General features: G+C 38.2%; 1 protein-coding gene across 1 annotated transcript in view; it reads left to right on the plus strand.

Annotated features, from left to right (window-relative positions):
• The window catches only part of LOC114025101 (maestro heat-like repeat-containing protein family member 1), a 107,057-nt gene that overhangs the window by 41,320 nt on the left and 39,480 nt on the right, over window positions 1-26,257 (plus strand). Inside the window, 5 exon segments of the mRNA XM_027838436.1 lie at window positions 4,691-4,807; window positions 6,399-6,521; window positions 14,797-14,940; window positions 18,214-18,333; window positions 21,721-21,800. Coding sequence (XP_027694237.1) covers window positions 4,691-4,807; window positions 6,399-6,521; window positions 14,797-14,940; window positions 18,214-18,333; window positions 21,721-21,800 — 584 coding nt within the window.

Consider the following 26,257-nt stretch of genomic DNA (forward strand, 5'->3'; position numbering starts at 1 on the left):
ATTGATTTGTCAGACATAACACTATATAAACATTAGTAGATATTGCCAGTATTGTTTTTTTTTTTCCTTTGGAGTTTGGAGCAAGGAAAGCATGGAAGAGTGTGAGAGAAGACAAGGAACATAGGGGATAGAGGAGAAAATCACAAAGAGGGTAGGCTTGGAGTACTGAAGACAAATTTTACTTACTTCACAGTTATGCCTTAGGTGAGTCCTGTGTTCTAGTCATTAGTGCCTGGAGAAAAGTACACACTCTTTTGCTAACCTGTATACTTTTGATGAGTCATTTTAGTGGCTCAATAGGTGGGGGAGTTGATGGAGGGAAGAAAGAGAAGGGGTTGGTGGATATTTTACCATATATTTCAATATATATTTCAAGGGCCTCAATAGTGCTATTTTTAAAAATTATCTGTGGCGACTTCAAACATAATGTAGTTTCACTGCATGTTTGTTGTCTTTCATCATTAGTTTGTTGCTATAGCTTTATCTGACTATAACACCTCCATTTTCAGACCTGAAACATAATAGATTTTGCACCATTGCTTCATTTTCATTTTATAAATATCTGTCTTTTAAATGTTGCAGCAAATTATTAGTTTTTATTATTATTATTATTTATTATTCTTTATTTATCTTTTATTTATTTAATTATTATTTATCTTTTAAATGTTGCAGGAAATTATTAGTTTTTTTATTATTATTATTATTAGAATTATCCATTCATTTATTCTCCTATTGATGACAAATTAATTGGCTCACATTTAGTGTCATAATTATGAAATTTGTGTTTTCTTTCACTAAATACATATGTGTATATGTATATATATTTGCTTAAATGTATACACATATGTATGCCATATATGATGAAAAAAATATGTAGTCAGAAAAAAAAATCTTATCTGTAAGGGAGGTGGGGTGGTATATGTGTCATCTGTGGCTCTCAAGGAATGCAAAGGAACACTATAGTTGGATCTTTTCTCCACATTTCCCCTTCCAACTGCTTAGAGTTCTACTCATTTCCAAGTGACTGTCTTTCTTCAGTCTCTGGGCTTAGGGTGAGAGGTGGAGGGGGAGATGTTGAGATTCAAGGTCTTCAGTTCACAAAAGGATTGAAGTAATGACCTCCAGGTCATAGCTAGTGAAATCTGAGCCATAGGTTACCACTCACTTGGCCATCTGACTAGAATTCTTCTCTGCTGTTCTAACGAAACTCAATTCATTAAGTAAATAGACTTAAAAGTTTTAGTAAAAGCCCTTAATTGGAACAGAAATGGAAACATAGGATAATAAGATCGTTAAAAGATCCCAGTTCTATAGCTAGAAAGCATTTCAGGGGTTACCTAATCCAACCCCTGCATTTTACAGATAAGAAAACTAAGGCATTAACAATAGAAACATTCTCAGTACTCATTTCTCAAATAAATATCCTCTCATTCCCTTTTTCTTCATCATAACCTGGGAAAGAAAATTCTCTTTTTCCAGTTCCTCGTTTGAAATTGTGGGAAACAATGCAAAGCCTCAGTAACATCATTCATTTATTTCCGTGGTGTCTGACTCTTTGTGACCCCATTTGGAGTCACAAGGATACTGAGGTGGCTTGCCATTTTCTTCTCCAGCTCATTTTACAGAGACAAATAGCGTTAAGTGACTTGCTCAGGATCACACAGCTACTAAGTGTCTCAGTAGCTTTGATCAACTGCAGCTAATAGTTTTCAGCCATCATATGCCGAAGAATTTTAGAGTTGAAAGAGATCTCAGTGGTCATCTAGTCCAACCCATTATCCAGAAAGGAATCCTATTATAGCACCTCTGATAAGTGATCATTTCACCTCTGCTAGATCTCCAATGAGGAGACACCCACTTTCTTCTGAAGAAACCCATTCCACATATGAATAGTTGTAGCTGTTTTACAATTTCCAGCAATTGTTCCTGGGACCAAAGAGAACAAATATCACTCTTCCAATTGAGAGCCCAACTAATACTTGAACGCAACTATCCCCCTGAATTTTCTCTTCTCTAAGCTAACCATCCCAGTCCATATAAGGAGCCTTAGATGGAAAGATCCCAAGGCTCTTTCAGTACCATATGAGAGCTGCAAACTGTACAGGAACGATGGCTAGTTGGTTAAAGGGTGGTGTTACTTCTTTCTTCTTTCTTCTACTGGGTCTCTTCAAGACAGGAAATTTCAATTCATACTTAGAATTCCTTCTCTCTACTCTTCTTTTTTTGTTTGTTTGTTTGTTTTAGGCAATTGGGATTAAGTGACTTGCCCAGGGTCACACAGCTAGTGTCAAGTGTCTGGTCTGAGGCCGGATTTGAACTCGGGTCCTCCTGACTCCAGGGCCAGTACTCTATCCACTGTGCCACCTAGCTGCCCCTCTCTCTACTCTTCTTAATAAAGGTGCACATCATCACTTCATGAATATATGTGTTACTGAAAAGATTCTTGTTAAATAATTTCTATAAATCAGAATGTATTTTCCCTTTGGTTTCCAAAATAAAAATGGCTATGTATTTAACTGGAGGGGGAATGGCTTTATGACATAAGGAAAATTATATTTTAAAATGTAGAAAATTTTAAAAAAGACAAATGTTATACCAGAAATGCATTCCATTGAAGATATATATATATATATATATATATACCTGTATGTGAGTGAAATATATAATACAAATTCCCTAACAATTTAAAAATACAAGTTTCCTTTAAATACAATTGGTAGCTCTGTCAACTATTTGCTCCTTTCAAAGTCTCATGTTTTTGTGCTAATTTTTTTTAAACCACGTGGGGCAGCTAGGTGGCGCAGTGGATAGAGCTCTAGCCTTGGAGTCAGGAGGACCTGAGTTCAAATCCCATCTCAGACACATGACGCTCACTAGCTATGTGACCCTGGGCAAGTCACTTAATCCCGATTGCCTCACCAAAAAGAAAAAAAAAAGACCAGGTACCAAATCTTTTCCATTTCCACTCCATATATCTTCTATCTGTATTTTCTAATACAACTTTCTCTTTAATAATTTGTTCCTTACTTCTTTCAAAATTAATTTAACTAAAATGTTTGCCTTTTAATATTCTAATGTATTAAAAGGACATTTGTTTTATGTTTCTTTGGTATCTGCCCTAGATACCAAAGGCAGATGGCCAAGTGAGAGCATCTGTCTAGGATGGCTCCCAGCTCCCTAGCTCTAGAACATGGCTGGAATATATGCTGGAGACCAACTGGCTCATTGCTACAGGAATTCTGGGGCTATGTTAGTTGAGTGTAACCATGAACTCCATCCAAATAAGGTCAATCATTATAGTAAGGATCCTGAAAATCATTCAACATAAAGATCTACTGAAGAGAAGCAGAATTTTTAGCCTTGCAAAGAGGATTATAGAATATATGATAATGATCTTCAAATATATAAAAGACCATCATGAGAAGATAATAGAATTGTTCACTTGGAACCAGAGGACAGAACTAAAAGTACTGGGTAGAATTTGCAAAAATGCAAATTTAGCCTGAAAAAATCCAAATTATCCAAAACCACCTAAAAAGTTTTCAAACTCAAATAATCATAGAAATACAAATTAAAACAAGTCTAAGCTTCTTCCTTATTCCCATTAAGTTCTCAGAGAGAGCATACCATTTTGCCATTATTTTAAACTTACTGGGTTATGAAGAAACAGTAAAACTATTTCACTGCTGGTAGAACTATGAACTGTTATAACCTTTTCACAAATCAATATGACATCAAAAAGCAAAAGGAAAAATATTACTCACAACCTTTGAATTAGTTATCTTTCTACTAGTACCATACATAAAGAATGTTAATGAAAGAGAGGGGGAAAAAAAAAATTTCTCTGTACCAAAAACATTTATAACAACTTTTTCATAATAGCCAAAAAAATTGGAAACCATCCATTTGTCCAACAATGGGAAAGTACTACAGGAAAATGTCAGCTTCTTGAGGGCAAGGATTGTTTTATTTTTCTTTCCATATCCTCAGTGTCCAACGGTGCACTTGAAAAATGCTTCTTAAATTTCAAATTGAATAACTTTTGTTTCAGGAAGAAGTTTAGTGTCATTGAAATTTTTTCACTTTCCTCCTCCTTCTCAGGTCTGGGATCAGTTCATTGTCTATTTTTGGCTTGTCTAACATATAAATACTAATTGATGAGAAGATTTCTAAGTTTTTTATCTAATTAAATATCTTAAAATGCATTTTTTCATCCTCTTGGTCTTTTCTGTTCGTATGACTAGGCCAAACTCCATAGAGTGCTTATGATTCCCATTTAGATGGTGCTATGATGTTCCAGAGTTTGATATAAGCTTAGAATGCAAAAATAATTTTTTAAAATGTAATTTCTTGGGGCAGCTAGGTGGTACAGTGGATAGAGCACTGGTCCTGGAGTTAGGAGGACCTGAGTTCAAATCTGGCCTCAGACACTTGACACTCACTAGCTGTGTGACTCTGGGCAAGTCAACTAACCCCATTGCCTCACCAAAAAAATAAAAATTAAAATAAAATAAAATATAATTCTAGAGAGTAGACATACTTAACAGGATGGAGAATAGAAAATGGAGAATAGAGAACACCTCTGTTCTGTTTGTTTTACCTATACTCAACCCCCACTTTTTTCTTCTAGCCTGGTCTAATGGAGTTCAAATCCAACCTGAATAGTCAATATAGTCCTGTATCTTTGCAGAGTTTTCTCTACCAGTCCTGGGGTATTGCTCAGAAGTTAGCAAACTACAAAAGCAGTGAGGATCATCTATGGACTTGCCTTGAATCCATAAACTGCAAAGAAAAGGAAGAATGTGAGGTAAAAGCAAAAAGTTTCTTCCTAAAATCTACTTCATTTACTAGTCAACTCATTTATTTTTTTTCTGTGAATATTCATTGAACACCAAAGGGGAAGGGTGATGTAGCAAAAAGAGCATTGACCCTACAAGTCAAAAGATCTGGTTTCAATTCCACGTGTTGACAGTTGCTAGCCATGTGACTTTTGAGTCATTTAAACTATGCTGTCTTTCAGTTTCCTGATCTGTAGAATAGGCATAATTATGCTTACAACACCTATTTCATACAACTGTTGTGAGTAGAGCAGTTTGTAAACCTTAAAGTACCATACGTATGTGTATTTGTGTGTTGTTATTTTTTATATCACCTTCGTTTCCAAGTAGATATCATCTTTCCTCCCTTAGTGAACCATTCTTTACAGCAAAGAGCAAGAGGGAAAAAAAGTTTCAGATAAACTAACCAACCCTGCATCTAACAGTATATACAATATTGCACTCCCATATTCCCCTCACTTTGCAAAGAATGGACAGAAATACATTCTGTAAGTTATTATTATTATTATTATTATTATCATTACTACTATGTACAAAACAATGTGAAAGATACAAAGTACAAGATTTGTCCCTTGCCTTCATTATGTTTACAATCTGATGAAATCAGAAATAACTGTAAAGTACTTTGCAAATTTTAAATCACTATGTAAGTGCTAGCTATTACTATTATTATCATTATTATTATTAACATTAACTAATTAGAATGTGATAGCAAAAGGAAACATGAGATAAGCAGATCCTAGAGACATCTCCATCCCAAATGTTCAAGCAGACTATTCATGTCCAATCTGTGGTTTAGCCTTCTGAGCTCCTATTGGACTGATCAGTCACAGTTGAACACACTGTACCTTGACCCCAATATCATAATGTCATTGGTCCTCTTTGAGTATGAAAGATGAGCAATACCAATAATGATAGTCCAAAAAGAAAGATAGGAAGTGTTGTTAGTTCAAATGAAAGAGAAATCACTTCCAGAGGGAGGGATAGAAAGGAGGGAGACAAATGTTTCATTTAAAAGATAGAATTTAATCTGAGTCTTGAATATTTGATAAGAATTGTAGAAGTGGAGCTAAGAGGGAAAGACATTTGAGGAGTTAACATCATGAACAAAAAAATCAGGAATCCCCAGGCCTGGTAACCTAGTTTAGCTAAAAATCAGTGTTTGTAATGATGGTAGTGGGAAATGGGTTGGTAAAGTCCATTGGGTTCAATTCTAGAGGGCCTTGAATACCAGAAAAGGAATCTAGGCTTTTTTGTGGGTGAGTAGAACATCTGAAGGTTTTTGGGCATGGGGGTAAAATCATCATAGCAGTTTTAATAAGGTTCTTAAGATCGTGAAGTCTTAGAGCTGAAAAATCTGGAGCTCATTGATTCCATTTATAGATAAGAAAACTGGGCCTCTGAGAGGTGAAATGATTTCCCTAAGGTAATGCAGGTACTTGCTGGTCATGTCAGGAAGAGAACCAGATTGCCTGATTTGCAGTCCAGGGCTCTTTATATTCCACAATGTTACTTCTCTGTGTTGTCTTTTTCCAATAATATTACAAGCTTATTTTTCAGGGATTTGCTCATGGAGTGGGGATCTGGGCTTCTGGCCACCTCATAGAGGCACTGGATAACTTGGAAAGGATGAGAATACTTATTGAGAAGTTGCATTATGGAAAGATGCTGTACTACCTGGAGGTAATTAAATCATTTTTCCTTTTCATGTTTCTTGAATTCCATCAGCTAATCAAGTAAGAGTGAAATGGGACCTCCATCCCAATCACAGAAATGTAGTCCCTGTTCTGTGAAGGTCAGGACCAATGAATCAATCCATCAACAAGCATTTATTAAGTCTTGCTATGTACCAGGCACTGTGCTAAACACTGAGGATACAAGGAAAGGTTTAATAATGGGAAAAAAGGAAGTAATTTAGAAAAGCCAAATGATGGAGTTCTGTCCAAATTTATGAAGCAGAGACAACTTTAGACATGTATATGAGAAATATTTTCCTCAATTACATGTTAAAAACTATTTTAACATTTTTTTTGAAGTTTTGAGTTCCAAATTCTTTCCCTCTCTCCCTGAGACAGTAAACAATCGATATAGTTTATACATGTGCCATCGTGCAAAACATTTCCATGTTAGTCATTTTGTACAAGAAGGCAAAGGAAAAAAAAAACCTGCTTTGGTCTGCATTCAGACAGTATCACTTCTTTCTTTGGAGGCAGATAGCATGCTTCATCATGAATCATTTGAGATTATCTTGTTCACTGAATTGCTGAGAATAGCTAAATCATTCACAGTTGTCCATCATAAAATATTGCTATTACTGTGTATAATGTTCTACTGGTTCTGCTCACTTCAGTTTGCTTAAGTTCATGTTAGACTTATTTATTATCATTATCTACAGCAGCAACGAGCATTCATTGAATGTCTAAATATATTCAACACCCTGTACAGGGCCGGGGAGGGGAGGGGAAGGGGTCTGAGAAGAGAGGCATAACTTCCTGGAGTAAGAGACTGATAAGCTCGATGTATTTACTTTGCCTTGATCTGACCACAGCTGGAAAACTGTGTTTTGATCCGGGTATTATCGTTTAGGAAGGGCATTGATAAACTGGAGAACGTTGGGAGAAGGGCAGCTAAGGAGGTGAAGGGCCTTGAGTACATGTCATACAAGGAACAGTGAAAGGAACTGGGAAATTTAGCCTGGAGAAGAAGTCTTGGTCAGGGGAGATATTGATACTTATCTTCAAGTATTTGAAGGGCAGTCATGTGGAAAAAAGATTTGTCTTGTTCTGTTTGACCTCAGAGGGAAGAATTAGGACTAATAGGTAGAAATTGTAAAGAGGCAAATTTAGGAGAGAATTTGGTGTCAGTAAAAAAAAAACTTACTAATAATTGGAAATATCTAACAAATGTAATGGGCTGCCTTGTGAAGTTTTTAGGCAGAGGCTGAGTGATGACGTGTTGAGTTTGTTACAGTTGGTATTACCTTTTTAAAAAATGTTTATTTATTTATCTTAACATTAATTTTTTTTTAAATTTTGAGTTCCAAAGTCTCTCCCTCCCTCTAGTCCCCCCCTCACACATTGAGAAGGCAAGCAATATTATATCTATTATGTATATGAAATCGTGCAAAACATATTTCCATATTAGCCATGTTGAAACAACAAAAAAAATAACAAGAAAAATAAAGTGAAAAAATGCTTCTATCTTCACTCAGAGTTCATCAGTTCTCTTTCTCTAGAGGTGGATAGCATTTTTCATCATGTATCCTTTGGAATTATTGTGTATCATTGGATTGATCACGACAGCTAACTCAGTTGATTATCATTACAATAATCCTGTTGGATTGTACAATGTTCTCCTGGTTCTGCTTACTTCACATTATATCAGTTCATATTAGTCTTCCTAGGTTTTTCTGAAACCGTCTTCTACACATTTCTTACAGCTCAATAGTATTCATGTATGTAATAGTATTACATATATGGATTGGATGAGTTGGCTAATGAGTCCGTTCCAACTCTGAAATTCTGTGATTATATGAAAGAAGACATGGTCTTTGGCCTCAGGGAGATTATCGTCGAGTAAGAAAATAGGACTTATACATATCAAAAGATAATTAACAGTACAAGATAGTACATGATAGAATATAAATTAATAGATTTATAGAGAGGTAGTATCATATGATAGGAAAAACTTTACCATTGGAATCAAAAGCTAGCCAGATGCTAGCTATGCAACCCTGGACAAATCTTTGGTCCTTTCTGGACCTTAGTTTTCTTGGCTGTAAGATGGGGATAATGCTTATAATACCTAGCTCAAAGCATTGCTGCAAGACTCAGATGAAGTAGCATACATAAAGTACTTAAAAAATACCAAGTTTTAAAAAAAAATACAATAGACCCTTAAGTACTATGGGAATCCTGAGGAGTGAAAGAACACTATGAACTGGGGCAAATAAATGTTTCACAAAAGAGGAAAGACCTGAACTGGGCCTTGAAAAATGGATACAACTTACATTAATTATGTAGGGGCAGGAGGAGGAAGGCTGTTCCAAGCTGTGGGAACAACCTGTGTTCTCATGTTTTTCATATACCAATGTAGGGTCAAAGGTGAGGTGAGCAGGGGCAGCAAGTCTTGTCTGTGTTAAGCCACCAGCACCCTCCCACCACTGCCTATGAGATATTTCTCAATCCCAAGCCCTCTCTATGCAAGGGCTGCCTGCTCCTTCATCTTTACCATCACCACCCCTACTTTTCCTTCTTCTGTCCTTGGGTCTTCCTAACCTTAGATAGTCTGCAGAAGGGAGTGTTGCTTTTCAGGTATTGCACTGCTGTCTATGAGATAAACATGCAACTTTTCTTTTCCTTATATTTTCTAGATGTGTTATAATTATTATTACACCTGCAGTGACCTTGCAGTTATCTGCATCACTTCTTTCCTGGAGCTTACTATTGCTCTGGACTGTTGGAAGTTCTGTCTCACGCTTGATCTGTTTTCCCTATTTGACTGGCTATTTGACTGGCCTAAAGCAAATCCACTAACAGGTGGTCTTGTACTGAAGCTCAGATCTTTCATCTAATGTCTTGAATTACCACCTGGGCATAGTTCCTTTAGAGACCATGTGCCTTGATGGCCACTGCCACCATTTTTGGGGAGCCTTCTCTCTCATAACCATTCCCTCCAAGGACCACAAACAAATTACTTCTGCTGCTAGTTTCAAAGCCCAGACCCCATGTTGGTGATCCCACCAAGTTACTGTTTCTGAACCAAGGCACATAGTTCATTTTCAATTCTTTGAAAGCGCAGAAATGATCAGTATACACTAAGCCTAATGATGGATCACACCTTTCTCCAGATCAGATTACCCACTCTGCCCAATTTCTCATGTTATCTTTAATAACCCATCTCCTTGGATACCCTCTCTCAAAGTTCAGGCTCCCAGAACTCCATCATACTAAGGATAGGAACTGGACCTGCCGTTTCAATGTGGTAGAGAACTCCCACATGAGGTAACTCCCTCTACAAATTCAGGTCAGTACCTTCTCTGCAAGTTATAGTCTCCAAGAACCTCCTAGAACAGTGAATCAGTCAGCCAATCAATCAATAGGCATTTATGAAGCACTTAACTATATTCCAGGTACAGGGATAAGCACTGAGAATACAAATAGAAGTAGAAAGAAAATCAAGGAGCTTACATTCTAATGGGTGGGGGGACACATATAAGGGAGCTGTAAAATGAGGAGGGGACAGAGAGAGAGAGAGACAGAGAAACAAAGACAAACAGAAGGACAGAGAAGACAGGGAGAGGAAGAGAGTATCTGGTATGGGAGTGTGACAGAGAAAGTCCTATGAAGAGGAGACAGCAGGGCAGCCTGGAGAAGAATGAAGACATCTTTGGCCTGGGCCCAAAAGTTCTAGGAGGGATGAACTAATTGGAAGGTGATCCATCAGGGGTTACAAATATTTCCAATGCATAAAGTAGGAGTGTAGCGAGCTTCCAGGGCGAAGACGTTTCTACTGCATAATAGACAGTCCAGGGGAGATGAGTTAAGTGACTTGTCCTGGGCCACATAGGCCTCAGTGTATGCTGAGGTCAGATTTGAACCCAAGTCTTCCTGGTTTCAACCTCAACTCTTTATCCATTAAGCAATACTGCCTCATCCTTTTAGCATTTCAAAAATATTTTCACCTACAGTTGTAATGTAAACAATTGCCATCCCTATTAAAAGAAGGCTCATTTTGTCGTAAGCATTCACCTATAGCATATCTTAGGCCATAATGGGTGCCTAATAAACACTTCTTCATTTATCCATTGAAGATAAGTGACTTTTTAAAAAATTATTATTTATTTATTTTTAACATTTTTTTAAACTTTTGGGTTCCTGATTCTTTCCCTCTCTACCACCCCTCCCCTGCCCAATGAGAAGGCAAGCAATACGATACCAATTATACATGTGAAATCACATAAAGCATATTTCCATATTAGTTATATTGCACAAAAAAGCAAGAAAAATAAGGAAAATGAGAAGACTAAACTTCAGTTTGCACTCAGAGTTCATTAATTCTTTCTCTGGAAGTGTATAGCATTTTTCATCCTTTGGATGTCCTTTGAAATTTTCTAGCATCTTTGTCTTGATCAGAGAAGCTTAGTCTTTCATTGCTGATTATCATTACAATTTTGCTGTTACTATGTACAATGATCTCTTGGTTCTGCTCACTTCAACTTGTTCAGCCATTGCCCAATGGGCATCCCCTCAATTTCTAATTCTTTGCTACCACAAAAAGAGTTGCTATAAATATTTTTGTACATATATGTCCTTTACCTTTTTCTTTGATCTCTTTGAGGTACAGTCCTAGTAGTGTTATTGCTGAGTCAATGTTTTATAGCCCCTTAGGCAGATTTCCAAATTGTTTTCTAGAATGATTGGACCAGTCCACAACTCCACCAACAGTTCATTAGAGTACGTATTTTCCTTCATCCCTTCCAGCATTTGTCATTTCTGATAGGTGTGAGATAGTACCTCAGAGTTGTTTTAATTGGCATTTCTCCATTTAATAGTGATTTAGAGCATTCTTTCATATGAAAATTGATAGCTTGGATGTCTTCTAAAAACTGCCTGTTCATATCCCTTTCTTTCTTTCTTTCTTTCTTTCTTTCTTTCTTTCTTTCTTTCTTTCTTTCTTTCTTTCTTTCTTTCTTTCTTTCTTTCTTTCTTTCTTTCTTTCTTTCTTGCAGGAAAATCAGGGTTAAGGGACTTGCCCAGGGTCACAGAGCTAGTAACTGTCTGAGACTGGATTTGAACTTAGATCTTCCTGACTTCAGGGTCAGTGCTTTATCCACTGCATCACCTAATTGCCCCCCTGTTTATATCCCTTGACAATTTGTCAAATGGGGAATGGGTCTTATTTTTATAAATTTGACTCAATTCCCTATATATTTGAGGAAAGAGGCCTTTATCAGAGAAACTGGCTATAAAATTTTTTTATATTACTTCATTGGCTATGGTACCTTTTATCAAAATGTAGTTTCCCTGGTTATCTCTCTTAATTAGATCTATTTTTGCTTTTGCTTTGTCTAAGATCATGATTGCTACCCCTGCCTTTTTATGTATTACTTCTCACTTCCCTAAAAATGATAAAGTTCTAAAGTTTTTAGGAATTATGTGTATTATTTTACCATATAGGAATGTAAACAGTTTCACTTTACTGAGTCTCTTATGATTTGTCTTTCATGTTTACCTTTTTATGCTTCTCTTGAGTCTTGTGTTTAAGTGTCAAATTTTTTATTCAGCTCTGGTCTTTTCATCGGGAATGCTTAAAAGTTCTCTATTTCATTAAATATCCATTTCTCTTCTGAAAGATTATACTCAGTTTTGTTGAGTAAATTATTCTTGGTTGTAATCCTAGCTCTTTTGCCTTTTGAAAGATCATATTCCAAGCCTTCCACTCTTTCAACGTGGAAGCTGCTAAATCTTGAGTGATCCTGACTGTGTCTCCACAATATTTGAATGGTTTATTTCTGGCTGTTTGCAATGTTTTCTCCTTGACCTGAGAGCTCTGGAATTTGGCTACAATATTCCTGGGAATTTTCATTTTGTGATCTCTTTCAGGAGGTGATTGGTGGATTTTTTCAATTTCTATTTTACCCTCTGAATCTAAGATATCAGAACAGTTTTCCTTTATAATTTATTGAAATACAATATCTATGCTCTTTTTGAGATCATGGTTTTCAGGTAGTCCAATAATTTTTAAATTATTCTTCCTAATCTATTTCCAGGTCAGTTTTTTAAAGAGATATTTTGCATTTTCTTTTATATTTTCATTCTTTGACTTTGTTTTATTATTTCTTGTTGTCTCTTGGATTCACTAGCTTCCAATTGCCCAATTTTAATTTTTAAGGAATTATTTTTTTCACTTAGCTTTTTTCTATTTGGACAATTCTTCTTTTTAAGGAGTTATTTTCTTCAGTAAATATTTGTGCCTCTTTTATCATTAAGCCAATTATGTTTTTAAGGTTATTTTTTTGGCATTTTTTGTATTTCTTTTATCAAGCTATTAATTCTCTTTTCATAATTTTATTGCACTGTTCTTGTTTTCCCCCAGTTTTTCCTCTACCACTCTTATCTCTTTCTTTAGCTCTTCTAGGAATTCTCTCTCCTTTTTTTTTTTTTTTTTTCTGTGAGGCAATTGGGGTTAAGTGACTCGCCTAGGGTCACACAGCTAGTGAGTGTTATGTGTCTGAGGCCAGATTTAAACTCAAGTCCTCCTGATTCCAAGGCCAGTGCTCTATCCCCTGCACCATCTAGCTGCCCACTTTTAGAAATTCTTGTTGGGGTTAGGTACAGTTAGCCTTCTTCTTTGAGGTTTTTGGTAACTGTTTTCACACTGTTGTCTTTTTCTGAGTTTGTCTTGATCTTCTCTGCCACCATAGTAACTTTTTTATGATTAAGGTTTTTTTTGTTGTTGTTGTTTGCTCATTTTTCCAGACTATCTTTGAATTTGAACTTAATGTTAAAATTGGACTCTGTTCACTTGGCGTGGGTGTGGGGGCACTGTCCCAAGCTTCAGCTTTTTCATGCTGCTGTTTTCAGAACTAGTTTTAGAGATCTGCAAGTTTTTAGTACTTCTAAGGTGGTGTGCTCCAAGGAGAAGTATGGTTATTGCTCTCTTGGTATGTGTTCTGGTTTTTACCTAGGAAAGGTCCCAGATTTCCTGTAGCCATAAGTGTTAGTTCTCCTTTTGGCCCTGGAACTGTGACCAGCACCACTGCTTCCTTGTGACCGATCACAAGCACTCCTCTCAATCCTGAAACTGCAAACCAGAACTGCAGATGGGCAAGAGAATTGCCAATCAGCACCAGCTGCACCCAGTGCCAACAAAGTGACCCTGTAATCTCTTTCTCACCAGCTGTCCGACCTCCTTATTGTCTCTGTGCTGAAAGCTCCTGAATCTGCTGCAGCCACCATTTCAGTAGCTTCTAAGGTTCACCACAGGTGCTTCTACTGTGTGGAATTCAGGCTAACCCCTACCCAAACATCAAAGGCCTCTTTTGCAGACACCCTAATTTGTCTTAGGCTAGAAGAATGTATCACCTTGACCTTTTGTTAGCTTGGCCACTCCAAAATTTGATTTGAGGTATTATTTTAAAGTTATTTGGAGGTGAATGTAGGAAGATTTTGCCTAGGTCACTGTTGCTAATCTGCCATCTGGGCTCCACCTATATTAAGCCTAAAATAAGTGCCTTCTAATGATACCTCAAGGAGATAAGATCAATAACCATAATAATAATAACATTTATGTAGCACTTTATTTTGCAAGAAGTTCTGTATGTATTACACAACTCCCTTCAGGGAGACACAGCAAATAAGCGCAGAAGCAGAATTCATACTTAGGTCTTTCCAACTACAAGCCTGGTAAATAGTAAAAGGAGAGATGGAATAAGAAATTCAGTAGAGCAAAAAATGGGAACCCAGAAGTCAAGTCAGGAAGTACTTATAAAGTACTTGCTATGTGCCAGACTCTGTGCTATGTACTAGGGAAACAAAGGATGGCAAAAATGGTTCCTTCTCTCAAAGGACTCTCAATATAAAGGGTAGTGTGTACACATACACACACACACACACACGTATATATTTGTATATATTTAATATATAAAATATATTTTTAAATTAAATTAATATATAATAAATACATGTTTACATATGATATATGTGTAAATATTTATTTAGACTATGTGCAAATAAATATACTGGATGAATTGGATACAATCACAGAGGGTGGAAGAACATAGAACCGGGAGGATACTCTGGTAAAGGGTGCTTGTAATCATTACTAGGGACAGGTTGTGATAATAGTGGTAGCATTGTCCAAAGTGCAGAACACTGAAGCATTTTCATTAAGAATGAAATGGGCATTTCGCAAGCATCTGATCTCTTATACTCATGCTTTTCTCTGGAACTTCCAGGTACCTACATGCAAGGAAATGACTTTGCTCCTACTTCACAGTTATCAGAAGGTTCTTCTACTAGTCCCCAAAGAGCGGTTATTTCCAATTATGGAGTCCAAAATTGTTGAAAAGATAGTCAACTGCTTCAACACCAGCTGCCCTGTAAGTCAAATGTTACCACCAAGTGCCTTACAAATCATACCAAGGGTATGGCCCTGGAGTCAGGAGGAATTGAGTTCAAATGTGAACTCAGACACTCATTAGCTATGTGACCCTGGGTAAGTCAACCCCAAGATATAATCCATATCAAGTGAAGAAACTGAGGCAGCTAAGTGGATTGAGTATTGAGTCTGGTATCAAGAAGACTTCAAATGTGACCTCGACTCTGAGACCCTGGGCAAGTCACTTACTTTCCAACTCAGTTTCCTTATCTATAAAATGGGGATAACAATAGCACCTAACTCTCAGGGTTGTTGCAAGGATAAAATGAGATATTATTTGTAAAGCATCTTACAAACCTTCAAGCACTATGTAAATGCTAGCTATTATTATTATTATTATTATTATTATTTTCAAACCCTTAACTATGGTTTGCCTTAAGGAAATCTGAGGTATCAGGAATAGTCTTAATAGTTTTAGATGCCTTTCTATGAGTCAAATATCACCAGCCTAGCTCTTGGAAGGGATAGGGAATGTCAAGGATTCTGTGATCATTCACAGGCAGTAAAAGGGAAAGAACACAGGATTTAGTTTGAAACCTAGCTCTACCACTAATTACCTCTGATTTATTACAAGTAAGTCTCTTGTTTTCTCTTGGCTGGTATCTTCCTCTGTCCACAAATATTTAGTAAGTGCTTGCTAGGGCAGCAGCTAGGTAGCACAGTGGATAGATCATGAGGCCTGGAGTCAAGAAGACTCATCTTCCCAAGTTCATGTCTGGCCTCAGATACTTACTAACTGTGTGACCCTGGGCAAGTCACTTTTTTCCTCAGTTTCTTCATCTGTCAAATAAGCTGGAGAAAGAAATGGGGAACCACTCTGACGGGGTACAGGGTTAAGCCTGGACTTTCACCCCTTACTCCAAAAAAGAATTTGGGTCCCATTTGTCTGTGGGCCCTAGAAGACCCTTTGACTGTCCTTGAATTCTCCCACTTGATCAAGGAGGTCTCTGGCATTCCCCTGAGGCCATAATTCCATCAATTAGCCTTTCATTGTGGCTCCATCCAATGTCCCAATTCTGTTACCCTTAACCTAGCCTAGCCCTCAGTATGGCCCCAGATCATTTCCCACACTTAATCTTAGCTAGGCTCCATTGTCCAGGTTCCAGGTGTTCACCCTACCTTACTGGCCATTCCCGTTCAGATCTCCTTAGACCCCTCCTCCAGTCACCCCAAACTACTAGGCCACTCCTAGATCCATCCCACAGTCTTTCTGTATATAAGGTCCATCTTGTCTCCATTAAGATGCTCAGATTCTTAGAATCTAGCCAATACTTGTAGACTCCTAGAATCCTTGAGAGTCTGGCAATATGGCGGATCTTTAATAAACCTTGTCTTTGGCTGAAAGAAGGCTTGGGTTGAATTCTTTCAGGTAGGACCTGCGTGTTGTGATTCTGGGGTCCCAGCACTCCTAAACCCCTAAACCTTAACATATCCAACTATCTATCTATCTATCTATCTATCAATTGATCAGAAAGGAGGAGAGAGAGGGGAAAGAGAGAGGCAAGGAGGGAGATAGAGACAAGGGAAGGGAAAGATGGAGGTAAAGAGGGATAGGGAAGAGAGAGGAGAAAGACAGGGACAGAGAGACAGAGACTAAATGTAAGGTAATTTCAGAGAGGAAGGCACTAGCAGTTTAGGGAACCAGGACAGGCTTCTTGAAGAAGGTGGGCTTTGAGCTAAGTTTTGAAGGAAGCCAGGGATATTAAGAGGCATAGGTGAGGAGGGAAAGATTTCCAGGTTTGGGGGACACCTAGTGCAAAAAGCACAGAGATGGGAAAGAGAAGTCATGTGCAAGGAAGGAGACCAGTGCAGCTGGATTGTGGAGTGGGTGGAGAAGAATAAAGTATAAAACAGGATAAATTGAGAGTTATCTCAGAGAGAAGGAACTACTAGCTAAGGGGTATTGGGAAAGGTTTCCTGCAGAAGGTGAGACCTGAAGGAAGACAGGAGGTGAGTGATGAGGAGGAAAATTCTTAAGACTCTTAATGAGTCTGAACATTAGTAAGCTATTGGCTAGATTATAAGAATCTGAGCACCTTAATGGAGACAGGATGGACCTTATATACAGAAAGACTGTGGGAGGGATCTAGGAGTGGCCAAGTAGTTTGGGGTGACTGGAGGAGGGGTCTAAGGAAGATCTGGATGGGAGTGGCCAGTAAGCTGGGGTGAATAGAACTCCTAGGACCTGGACCATGTGGCCAAGGGAAAATGGAGCCTAACTAAGATTAAGGGTGGGAAATGGTTGGGGGCCATAGGGAGGTGTAACAGAATTGGGAGATTGGGTGTAGCCACAGTGAAAGGCCAGATGTTGGGATTATAGCCTAAGGCGAATGCTAGAGATTTGGTCATGTGGGAAAGTCCAGGGTTTTTCCTTTCCAGGGTCCAGATCCCAACCCCATCAGATAGATGGAAGATAGATAGGTGTATCTATATCTATATCTACATACACACATATCTCTCCATATATACATACTATGTGTATCTGTGTGAGTGTATGTGGAGAAAGAGAGAGAGAGAGAGAGGGAGAGAGAGAGGCAGCTAGGCTGGCCAGTGAAATAGTGTGCCAGACCCAGAGTCAGAAAGACCTGAGCTCAAATTCGGCCTCTGACATTTACTAGCTTTGTGACCCTAGGCAAATCACTTAATCCTGTTTGCCTCAGTTTCCTCTTCTGTAAAATGAGCCAGAGAAGGAATTGGAAAACCACTTCAGTATCTTTGTGAATTAAACCCCAAAAGGGTTAATGAAGAGTTGAACATGACTGCAAATAGCTAAATACAAAATATGTGTTTATACACACACACACAGGGTTATCTGTATGTTGTATGTTCCATTAGAATGTAAGCTCCTTGAGAGCAGAGATGATGTTTTTGCTTTTATCCTCACTGCTTAGCAAAAGCCCAAGGTCTTCCACTGCATCCAGAGCCATCACCAGGGATCCTGACCAGTGTACTCTGATGACTTTATGGGATAGAAGGAGGCTGATGACTGCACAGCCCTCCGTCACTTAAATCCAACTCACTTGCAAGTCAAGACATCACCCTGCTGATGTCATTGGTCATCTTCGAGAATGAAGGTCGAACAACAACAACACCGCTTAGCTCAATGTGTGGTTATAAGTGCTTAATGAATGCTTGTATGTTAATTGGCAGACCCTATGCTGGACTATGCTGCTTTCTTCATGATTCTTCTTCTTTCCCTCCCTCTGAACTGCAGGATGTACAGATCAGGAGAGAATTTATTCAGTCCCTCCTGATGGCTGGAGAAATAATGGCCCAGGGAAAGAAAATTTTTTTCAAAACTCATTTGAGGAGGGCAGCAATGAATCATTTGTTGGTAAGTGAGATTCTTTTCCTGGGCAAAAATCATTCTACTTTAAGGTTCTACCAAATACCATGGGAAATAACCCTTTTACTTCAGTTGCTTACATTGGGTGGGTCAGTCTGCCTAAGGAGATTAGATTGTTTACTTGGAGTTGCATATTCCTGGGGTTCAAATCCCTTTCTGACACTCAGTACCTTTAAGATCCTGGCTGGCACAACTTTTCAGAGCCTCAGGCAATCCTCCAAAACTTAATATCTATTAAGTTATAGGTTATTAAGAAGTAAATGGAGTCAGTTCCCAAGTGCATACAATTTACAGTGAGTATGTGTACAGCATATGTATTTACTTTGGTTTTTTGGTCTGGATCAGAGATTTCTTAGTACAGAGAACTCTCTAGGGAGAAAACAATGGAGACCAGCAACATAATTAGAGGATTGCCTGGAACACTGAGAGCTTAAGGACTTGCCCAGGATCACACAGTGGGAAGATGACATATCGCAGAATTTGAGCCCAAATCTTCCTAATTTCAAGGCTTGCCTATCCCATTCGACTTGCCTATCCCTCAACTTTCATTCTATTGAGAAGAATCATCAGGTCTTTCCACATCTAATGAGATAGCTAGGTGGCACAGTGTATAACGAGCTAGCCTTAGAGCAACGAGTATCTGAGTTCAAATGTGCCCTCAGGCACTTATTAGCTGTGACCATGGGCAAGTCACTTACCTCCTCTTAACAGCCTCAGTTCTCTCTTCTGTAAAATGGGTATGATAATAATAGCTCCTGCCTCCCAGACTTGGGTTTAATCCATCACTGACACTATTTATATGATCCTAGGCAGATCATTTAATGTATTTCAGTCACAGTTTCCTTATCTGTACAGTGGTAGTAGTCATAGAAGAAGAAGTAGAAGTAATAGTAGTGGTAATAACTAGAACTGCGTTCTATCCATAACACAACTTAAGGGGTGCTAGGACCCCAAAATCACAACATATGGATCCTGCCCAAAAGAATATGACCCAAGCCGTATTTCAGCCAAAGATAAGGTTTATTAAAGATCCATCATATTAACTAGACTCTTAAAGAATCCAAGCATTTGGCTAGATTATAAGAATCTGAGCACCTTAATGGAGACAAGATGGACGTTATATACGGAAAGACTATGGGAGGGATGTAGGAGTGGCCAAGTAGTTTGGGGTGACTGGAGGACGGGTCTAAGGAGATCTGGATGGGAGTGGCCAGTAAACTGGGGTGAACAGAATGCCTGGGACCTGGACAGTGTGGCCAAGGGAGAATGGAGATTAACAGTATGAAGTGGCCAGGGGCCATAGGGAGGTAAGACAATGGAGAGCTAGGTTAGGTTAAGCGTAACAGAATTGGGACATTGGGCATAGGTGATACCAAAAGGCCAGTTGATGGGATTATAGCCTCAGGCTAAACACCAGAGATTTAGCCATGTGAGAAAGTCCAGGGCTTTTCCTTTTTGGGGTCCAGATCCCATCCTCATCAGCCCCATTTTCAGAGTATTTTTTTTTTAATTGCTAAAATAAAATACATTCTTCTCCAGACTATTCTCCTGACCCTCCTCTAGGACTTTCTCTCCAGGGCTCTTTTGTGGTTAAGTTCCTTCCCACTCCTTCCCACTCTTCCAACTTCCTTTTATATGTGGTCCTCCCCCATTAGAATGTAAGATCCTTGGGGGAGGGGGGGTCCCAGCCCACGCCCTACTTGGTTACTCTTTGGGCTCTGATTGGCTCAGAATGAATGTAAATAGCAATTGTTTCTATTTTGGCCAGAAACCCTGAGGGTCTTCCTCTCCCAGGTATAGATATAGATATAGATATAGATATAGATATAGATATAGATATAGATATAGATATAGATATAGATATAGATATAGATATAGATATAGATATAGATAGATATAGATATAGATATAGATATAGATATAGATATAGATATAGATATAGATATAGGTATAGGTATAGATATAGGTATAGGTATAGGTATAGGTATAGGTATAGGTATAGATATAGATATAGATATAGATATAGATATAGATATAGATATATTTTTTAAATTTTATTTTATTTTTTAAAGAGGCCATTCTTTGCCTCATTTCTTATTAAGCCTTAATCACTGTATGGGCCCTGCCTCAGTCAAACTGAGACCTGTTAAAGACCTTAGCTTGGAAAGGTCAAGGTCCCTCACTGCATCCTCCGCCATCTCCAGTTGTCCTGATCTATATTTTGCCACTGGACTCAGATGACTCCAGAGGGGAAAGTGAGGCACAGCCCTCCCTCACTGTAATCCAGTTCACTGGTATTACCTCCCAGATGTTGTGGTCCTCTTTGAGAAAGGACAAATAGCAGCAATTTATATCCCAAGGGCTTCGTACAGTGACCGGCAGATAATAAATGCTTGTTGATTCATTAGCATAGGGAATTTCCAATGAGGACTCTCCCCCTAATAAAAATAGGCACTTGTTCTGAAACTTCTAGTCTTAGAATAGGGGTTCTTAATCTAAGTCTGTGCACTTGTTTCTTATTTGATTTCAATTTGATTTGTATTTCAATATAATTTGTTTCCTTTGTAATCCTATGTATTTTATTTAAGCAATTAAAAAGATATTCTGAAAATGGGGCCTGTATCTCTGACATAAAAAAAAAAGTCAAGAATTACAGGCTTGGGGCATAAGAAGTTAAGTCACTTGCAGAGGACTACATAGCCACTAAGATGCCAGAGGTAGGAAAACTCAGGTTTTCCTAGTTCCAAGGATTTGTGTATTGTATAATTTTGTGCATTGTAGTTGTTGTCTCTCTCTCTCTCTCTCTCTCTCTCTCTCTCTCACACACACACACACACACACACACACACACATACCAACTGAACAAAAAACTCCAGAATGAAGGAATTAAACATTTTCTAAAAGTTACTTCTTGCGTCACATGTAGTAGATGCTTAATAAATGTTTATTATATTATGCTGGATTATATTGGGGAATGGAGAAGGGCAATGTGACAAGAATTTGTACCGAATGGTAGGCTCCCAGCCTGTCAGAAAGCTTTGATGTTTTTTCACAGAATCTTCTGAACCTGACGTTCTGTGTCAAATCACGCTATGGCTAATAGGACATTCAAGTCTCTTATGAATCATTTTTTCTCCAATCAATATTTATCTACAGCAAACTTCACTGAGAACCAAATGATCTTGTTCATCTGCTTACTAATTAAATTTTTAAAAGGTGGTTCTGTCTGGATTCCTTCTGTTCTATCCTTTAGGAAATCCATATGAAAGACTCTTAAGGAGACCTTTGTAGAGGGGAGCGAGCACAAGAACAACAATGCCCATTCATTCAAACTTTGCTCTGTGCTTTTTTTTTTCCTTTATTTTTCTATAATAGCAAATACTGGCAACAGAGTCCAAGGAGGACCCAGACACTTCATTCGGCTCAGATATCATGACAGCTCTGTCTTATTTGGGGTAAGTACCTGGCTACAGAATAGACTCTTAACTAGTAATTTTTCCAGGTGATTGCAGAAATCGCCATAAACTACTCCTGGCTTGGGGATAGCAGTCAAAAAGTTGTTCAGTCATTTTTCAGTCATGTCTGACTCTTCATGACCCTATTTGAGGTTTTCTTGGCAGAGGTACTGGAGTGGTTTGCCATTTCCTTCTTCAGATCATTTTACAGATGAAAAAACTGAGGCAAACACGGTTAAGTGACTTGCCCAGGGTCACACAGCCAGTAAGTGTCTGAGATCAGATTGAAACTGAGGAAGATGAGTCAAAAGTACACTCAAATTAATTTTTAAAGACATTCAGTTGGGAACAGGGAATGGTGACAGACCCCAAGGACACAACAGAAATGCTTCACTGTGGCCATTTTCTGGTAACTATTTATTTAATTATTTTGGCTAGCTCAGTTGTTTCCTAGAATCATCACTCTGGAGTTAGAAGGAACTTCAGAGGTCATGTCTAATACCCCTCACTTTATAGTGGAGGAAACTGAGGCCCGAAGGATCTAACTAACTTGCCCAAGAACACACAGAATAATAAGGATCAGAGGTAGGATCTGAGCTTGGGTCGCTCTGTCTTTGGAGCCTGGGCTTTTTCCTCTGTACTTCTAGACTCATGAAAGAGTTTTAAGTGCCTTCTTAATTGAAGCATCCTTCTCGCATTTGTGTGGTAGAAAGTGTCAACTTTGAAGTCAGAGGACCTAGGTTCAAATTCTGGTTCTGCCATTTACTATCTATGTAAACTTGCAAAAGGAGCAGGTAAGTAGTGCAATGGATAGAATGCCAGTGGCCTGGAGTCAGGAAGACTTGAGTTCAAATCCAGCATCAGATACTTAATAGCTGTGTGACTCTGGGCAAGTCCTTTCACCCTGCTTGCCTCAGTTTCCTCATCTGTAAAATGAGCTGGAGAAGGAAATGGCAAACCACTCCAGTATCTTTGCCAAGAAAACCCCAAGTAGAATCACGAAGAATCAGACATGACTGAAACAACTGAACAACAAATGTGAAAGTACTTTATAAATGTCTTTCATTAGTGTTGGAGGCAACAAGGTAGAGTGGAGACAGTACTGGCTTTGAAACAAGACGACTTGGGTTTGACTCCTAACTTGGATGCTTATAACCTGTGTGTCTGGGCAAATCACTTAATTGAACTCAACCTCCTTTTCCTCGAATGAAAGGGCAGGACTCAATGACCTCTAAAGTATTATCCAGCACTCAATCTGTGAACCTATTTTTAATATTATTAATCTCAAGAGCAAACATGTCTATGCAATTTCCTAATCTCCTCAACTGATGATTTAAATAATCTTATGCAGTTATGGAAACATGTACAAGGAGTATGAAATGTCCCAGCTGTTTGTGACGGCCCTATCAACTTCAGCATATTCAAAGTTGTTAAATCTCAAAATCATCTAAGGAAGGATTACTTCACCTTCTCTGTGTCACGGACCACCTGGCTAAGTCACTTTCCATCTCTCAGACTGGTTCTTTATCTGTAAAATTTGAATGAGAGTATTTGCTTCACAAGGTTTTGGGGATGTTCAAATGGGTTAATAGTTGTGAAGCAATGGAAGTCTAGTGAAGCCTGTGGATCCCTTTTCAGAACAAAATTTTTCAAATATGTAAAATAAAATATAAAATAAGGTTTCAGTTTCTCAAAATAAAATACAGAACAAGGGTTTAAATGCATAAATACATAGGAGTATAAAGGAGAAGGAGAAGGAAAGGGCACTTTACAAACATCATTTTGTTTGATCTTCACAATAACCCTAGGAGGTAGGTACTATTATGTTTCTCATTTACAATTGAGGAAACTGAGACAGACAGAGGTTAAATGAATTGCTTAGGGTCACAAAGCTAGTAAATGACTGAGGCTGGATTTGAGCTCAGGTCCTCCTGACTCCAGGACCAACATTCTATCCACTGCATCATCTACCTGCCAAAGGAAACCAATTATACTGAAATACAGTTATCACAATTTTTTAAACAGTTCACAGACCTAGGTTAAGGACCCCTGCTCTAAGGAATCCAATCCAGGAATAAATCCAGGATTCCCTAATCTCTGAATTAGAAAGGATTTCAAAGCTAAAGTCTAATCCTTTCATTTGACAGATGTGAAAACTGAGGCTCAGGGAAATGGTGACCTACCAAAGGTCACACAGAGTTAATACCAGGGCCAGAACTAAAACCTGGATCTCAGTTTTATTTTATTTTCCATCCCAAATTCTTTTCCTCCCCCTCCTCTACCCATTGAGAAGGCAAGAAAAACAAAACCCATTACAAATATGTAGAGTAGAGCCATTCCCCAATTGATGAGGGCTTTATTTGGCCTTACAATTCAGTTAGAGCAAAGACCTGGGTTTGGGAATTCACAGGTAATTGGTACCCAGGGAGCTAGCACAAACGTGAGCTTTATTATATGGCATATCAAGCAGGCAGAAAAAGGGGGAGAGTAGCTAGGTGGCACAGTGGATAGAGCACCAGCCCTGGAGTCAGGAGGACCTGAGTTCAAATCTGTTCTCAGACCAGACACTTGACACTTATTTAGCTGTGTGACCCTGGGCAAGTCACTTAACCCCAATTACCTCACAAAAAAAAAGATTAAAAAAAGGGGGAGAGAAGAGAGAGAAGAGACCATGCTATGTGGCAATATAGACAAAGGTTCAGTCCTACAGATGCAAAAAAAAAAAAAAAAACCTCATCCACTTTTAGGGAGAGGGAGATGTGTACAATGGCAAAGATCTCACTGTAAGTACACACTCAGACTGAGATCTGAGGGTGAAAGCTTTACACCTTAAAAATGGGCTGGTTGAGAATAGGTAAATGATGCCAGATGTGAGAGGCAGCATCCTTAATCAGACCCAGATGTGGTGAGGAAATTCCTAGGGTCCCTTATCAATAACAGGATGGATTAGGAGAGTTTCCTCATCATGAGAGGTTGATTTAACTATCAGAGACATAATGAATAGGTGTGGCTTATAAGCCACTGCAGTTACTGGGGAATCCTATCTAATCAAAAGCTGCAACGATTTCACTGCTTGACACAGGATGAGAATGGGTCAGGACAGTGTAAAAATGCTGTCATTGCTTATATGTTTTAGGGGCATTATGACAATTTAGTCTAAATAACTCCATATTGGAATCCTATCATCATAACTAGAACATCAAAAAATATATTTCACATTACTATTATTTCAATGAATATCCTCTTAGTTTGCAATTTTTTTGCTACCACAAAGAGAGCTGTGTGAGAGGTGAAAGATGAAATGACTGAGGAAACAAAGGTTTGAGCTTCCAAGCATATTGATTCGTTAAGCAATGCATGCCAATTGTATAACAAATCAGGACTAGGCCTTCTCAGCTTGGCACAGGACTCCAAATACAGGGGAAGACAGATTTTTATGCATTAAAAGAAAACAATAAACAATACAAATAAGAGCACAAGAATATAGGTAATCTGATTTCTAATTGGAGGAAAGATTAGGGGCTATCCAAGTTGGTAGAGAGAGAGCAAACAGGTGCAATTCCCTGAAATCCGAAAAAGATGTGTCTTACTCTCCCCCCACCCCAAAGTGTCAGCATTCAATCAAAGATACAAAGAAATAGTAACTGATTGGCCAGTACAGGACCAGTTTTCAAATAAGATATAAGGGTTGTTTGAGAATTATAATTGTGAAAAAACTCCCCGCATCAATCTTTGGATCTGAATGAATTTCTGGTCAGCATAACCTAGTTAAAGAGTCCTTAGTTAAGGATCTCTAAGCAATACATAGAGGTGGTCCAGATTCCCAGTCATGTAGGGAATGCAATAAAGTTTTCTCACAATTCCCATAATTGATTAAAGTTTTCTCACAAGACAGAGATTAGACTAGACCCATAATGAATAGAAAGGGAGCTGGGCTAGATCCAGAATTGAGTCACAAGATGGAGTCAGTTTGGTTCAACAATTCCCATGATTCCCTTAGCTGCAATAAATATTTCTGTATATAGAGTCCTCCTCTTTCTTTGATCTCTTTGCGGTATATACCTAGTGTTGTTCACTCCAGGTAAAAGGGTATATAAAGTCTAATAGCTTTTTGAGCATAGTTCTATATTTCTTTCCAGAATGATTGGACTCTACCAACAATGCACTGTTGTACCTATTTTCCTACATCCTGACTAAGTAAATTAGTTTAGGTAATATTGTCATTTTTATTATCTTGACTCAGGCTATGCATGAGCAATTAGTATAGCTTCATTTATTTAGATCTGATTTTATTTGTGCAAAAGATATTTTGCCAAAGAGTATTTTACACACTAGTTATTTCTAGATGGAATTTTCTCTTACTGAAGGATTTTGTTGGTAATATAAAGAAATGCTGGTGATTTGTATGGGTTTATTTTATACCCTGTAACTTTGCTGAAGTTGTTAATTGTTTCAAT

The sequence above is a fragment of the Vombatus ursinus genome, unplaced genomic scaffold, assembly GCF_900497805.2.
Source record: "Vombatus ursinus unplaced genomic scaffold, bare-nosed wombat genome assembly UNPS02014826.1, whole genome shotgun sequence".
Taxonomy (NCBI): Eukaryota; Metazoa; Chordata; class Mammalia; order Diprotodontia; family Vombatidae; genus Vombatus; species Vombatus ursinus.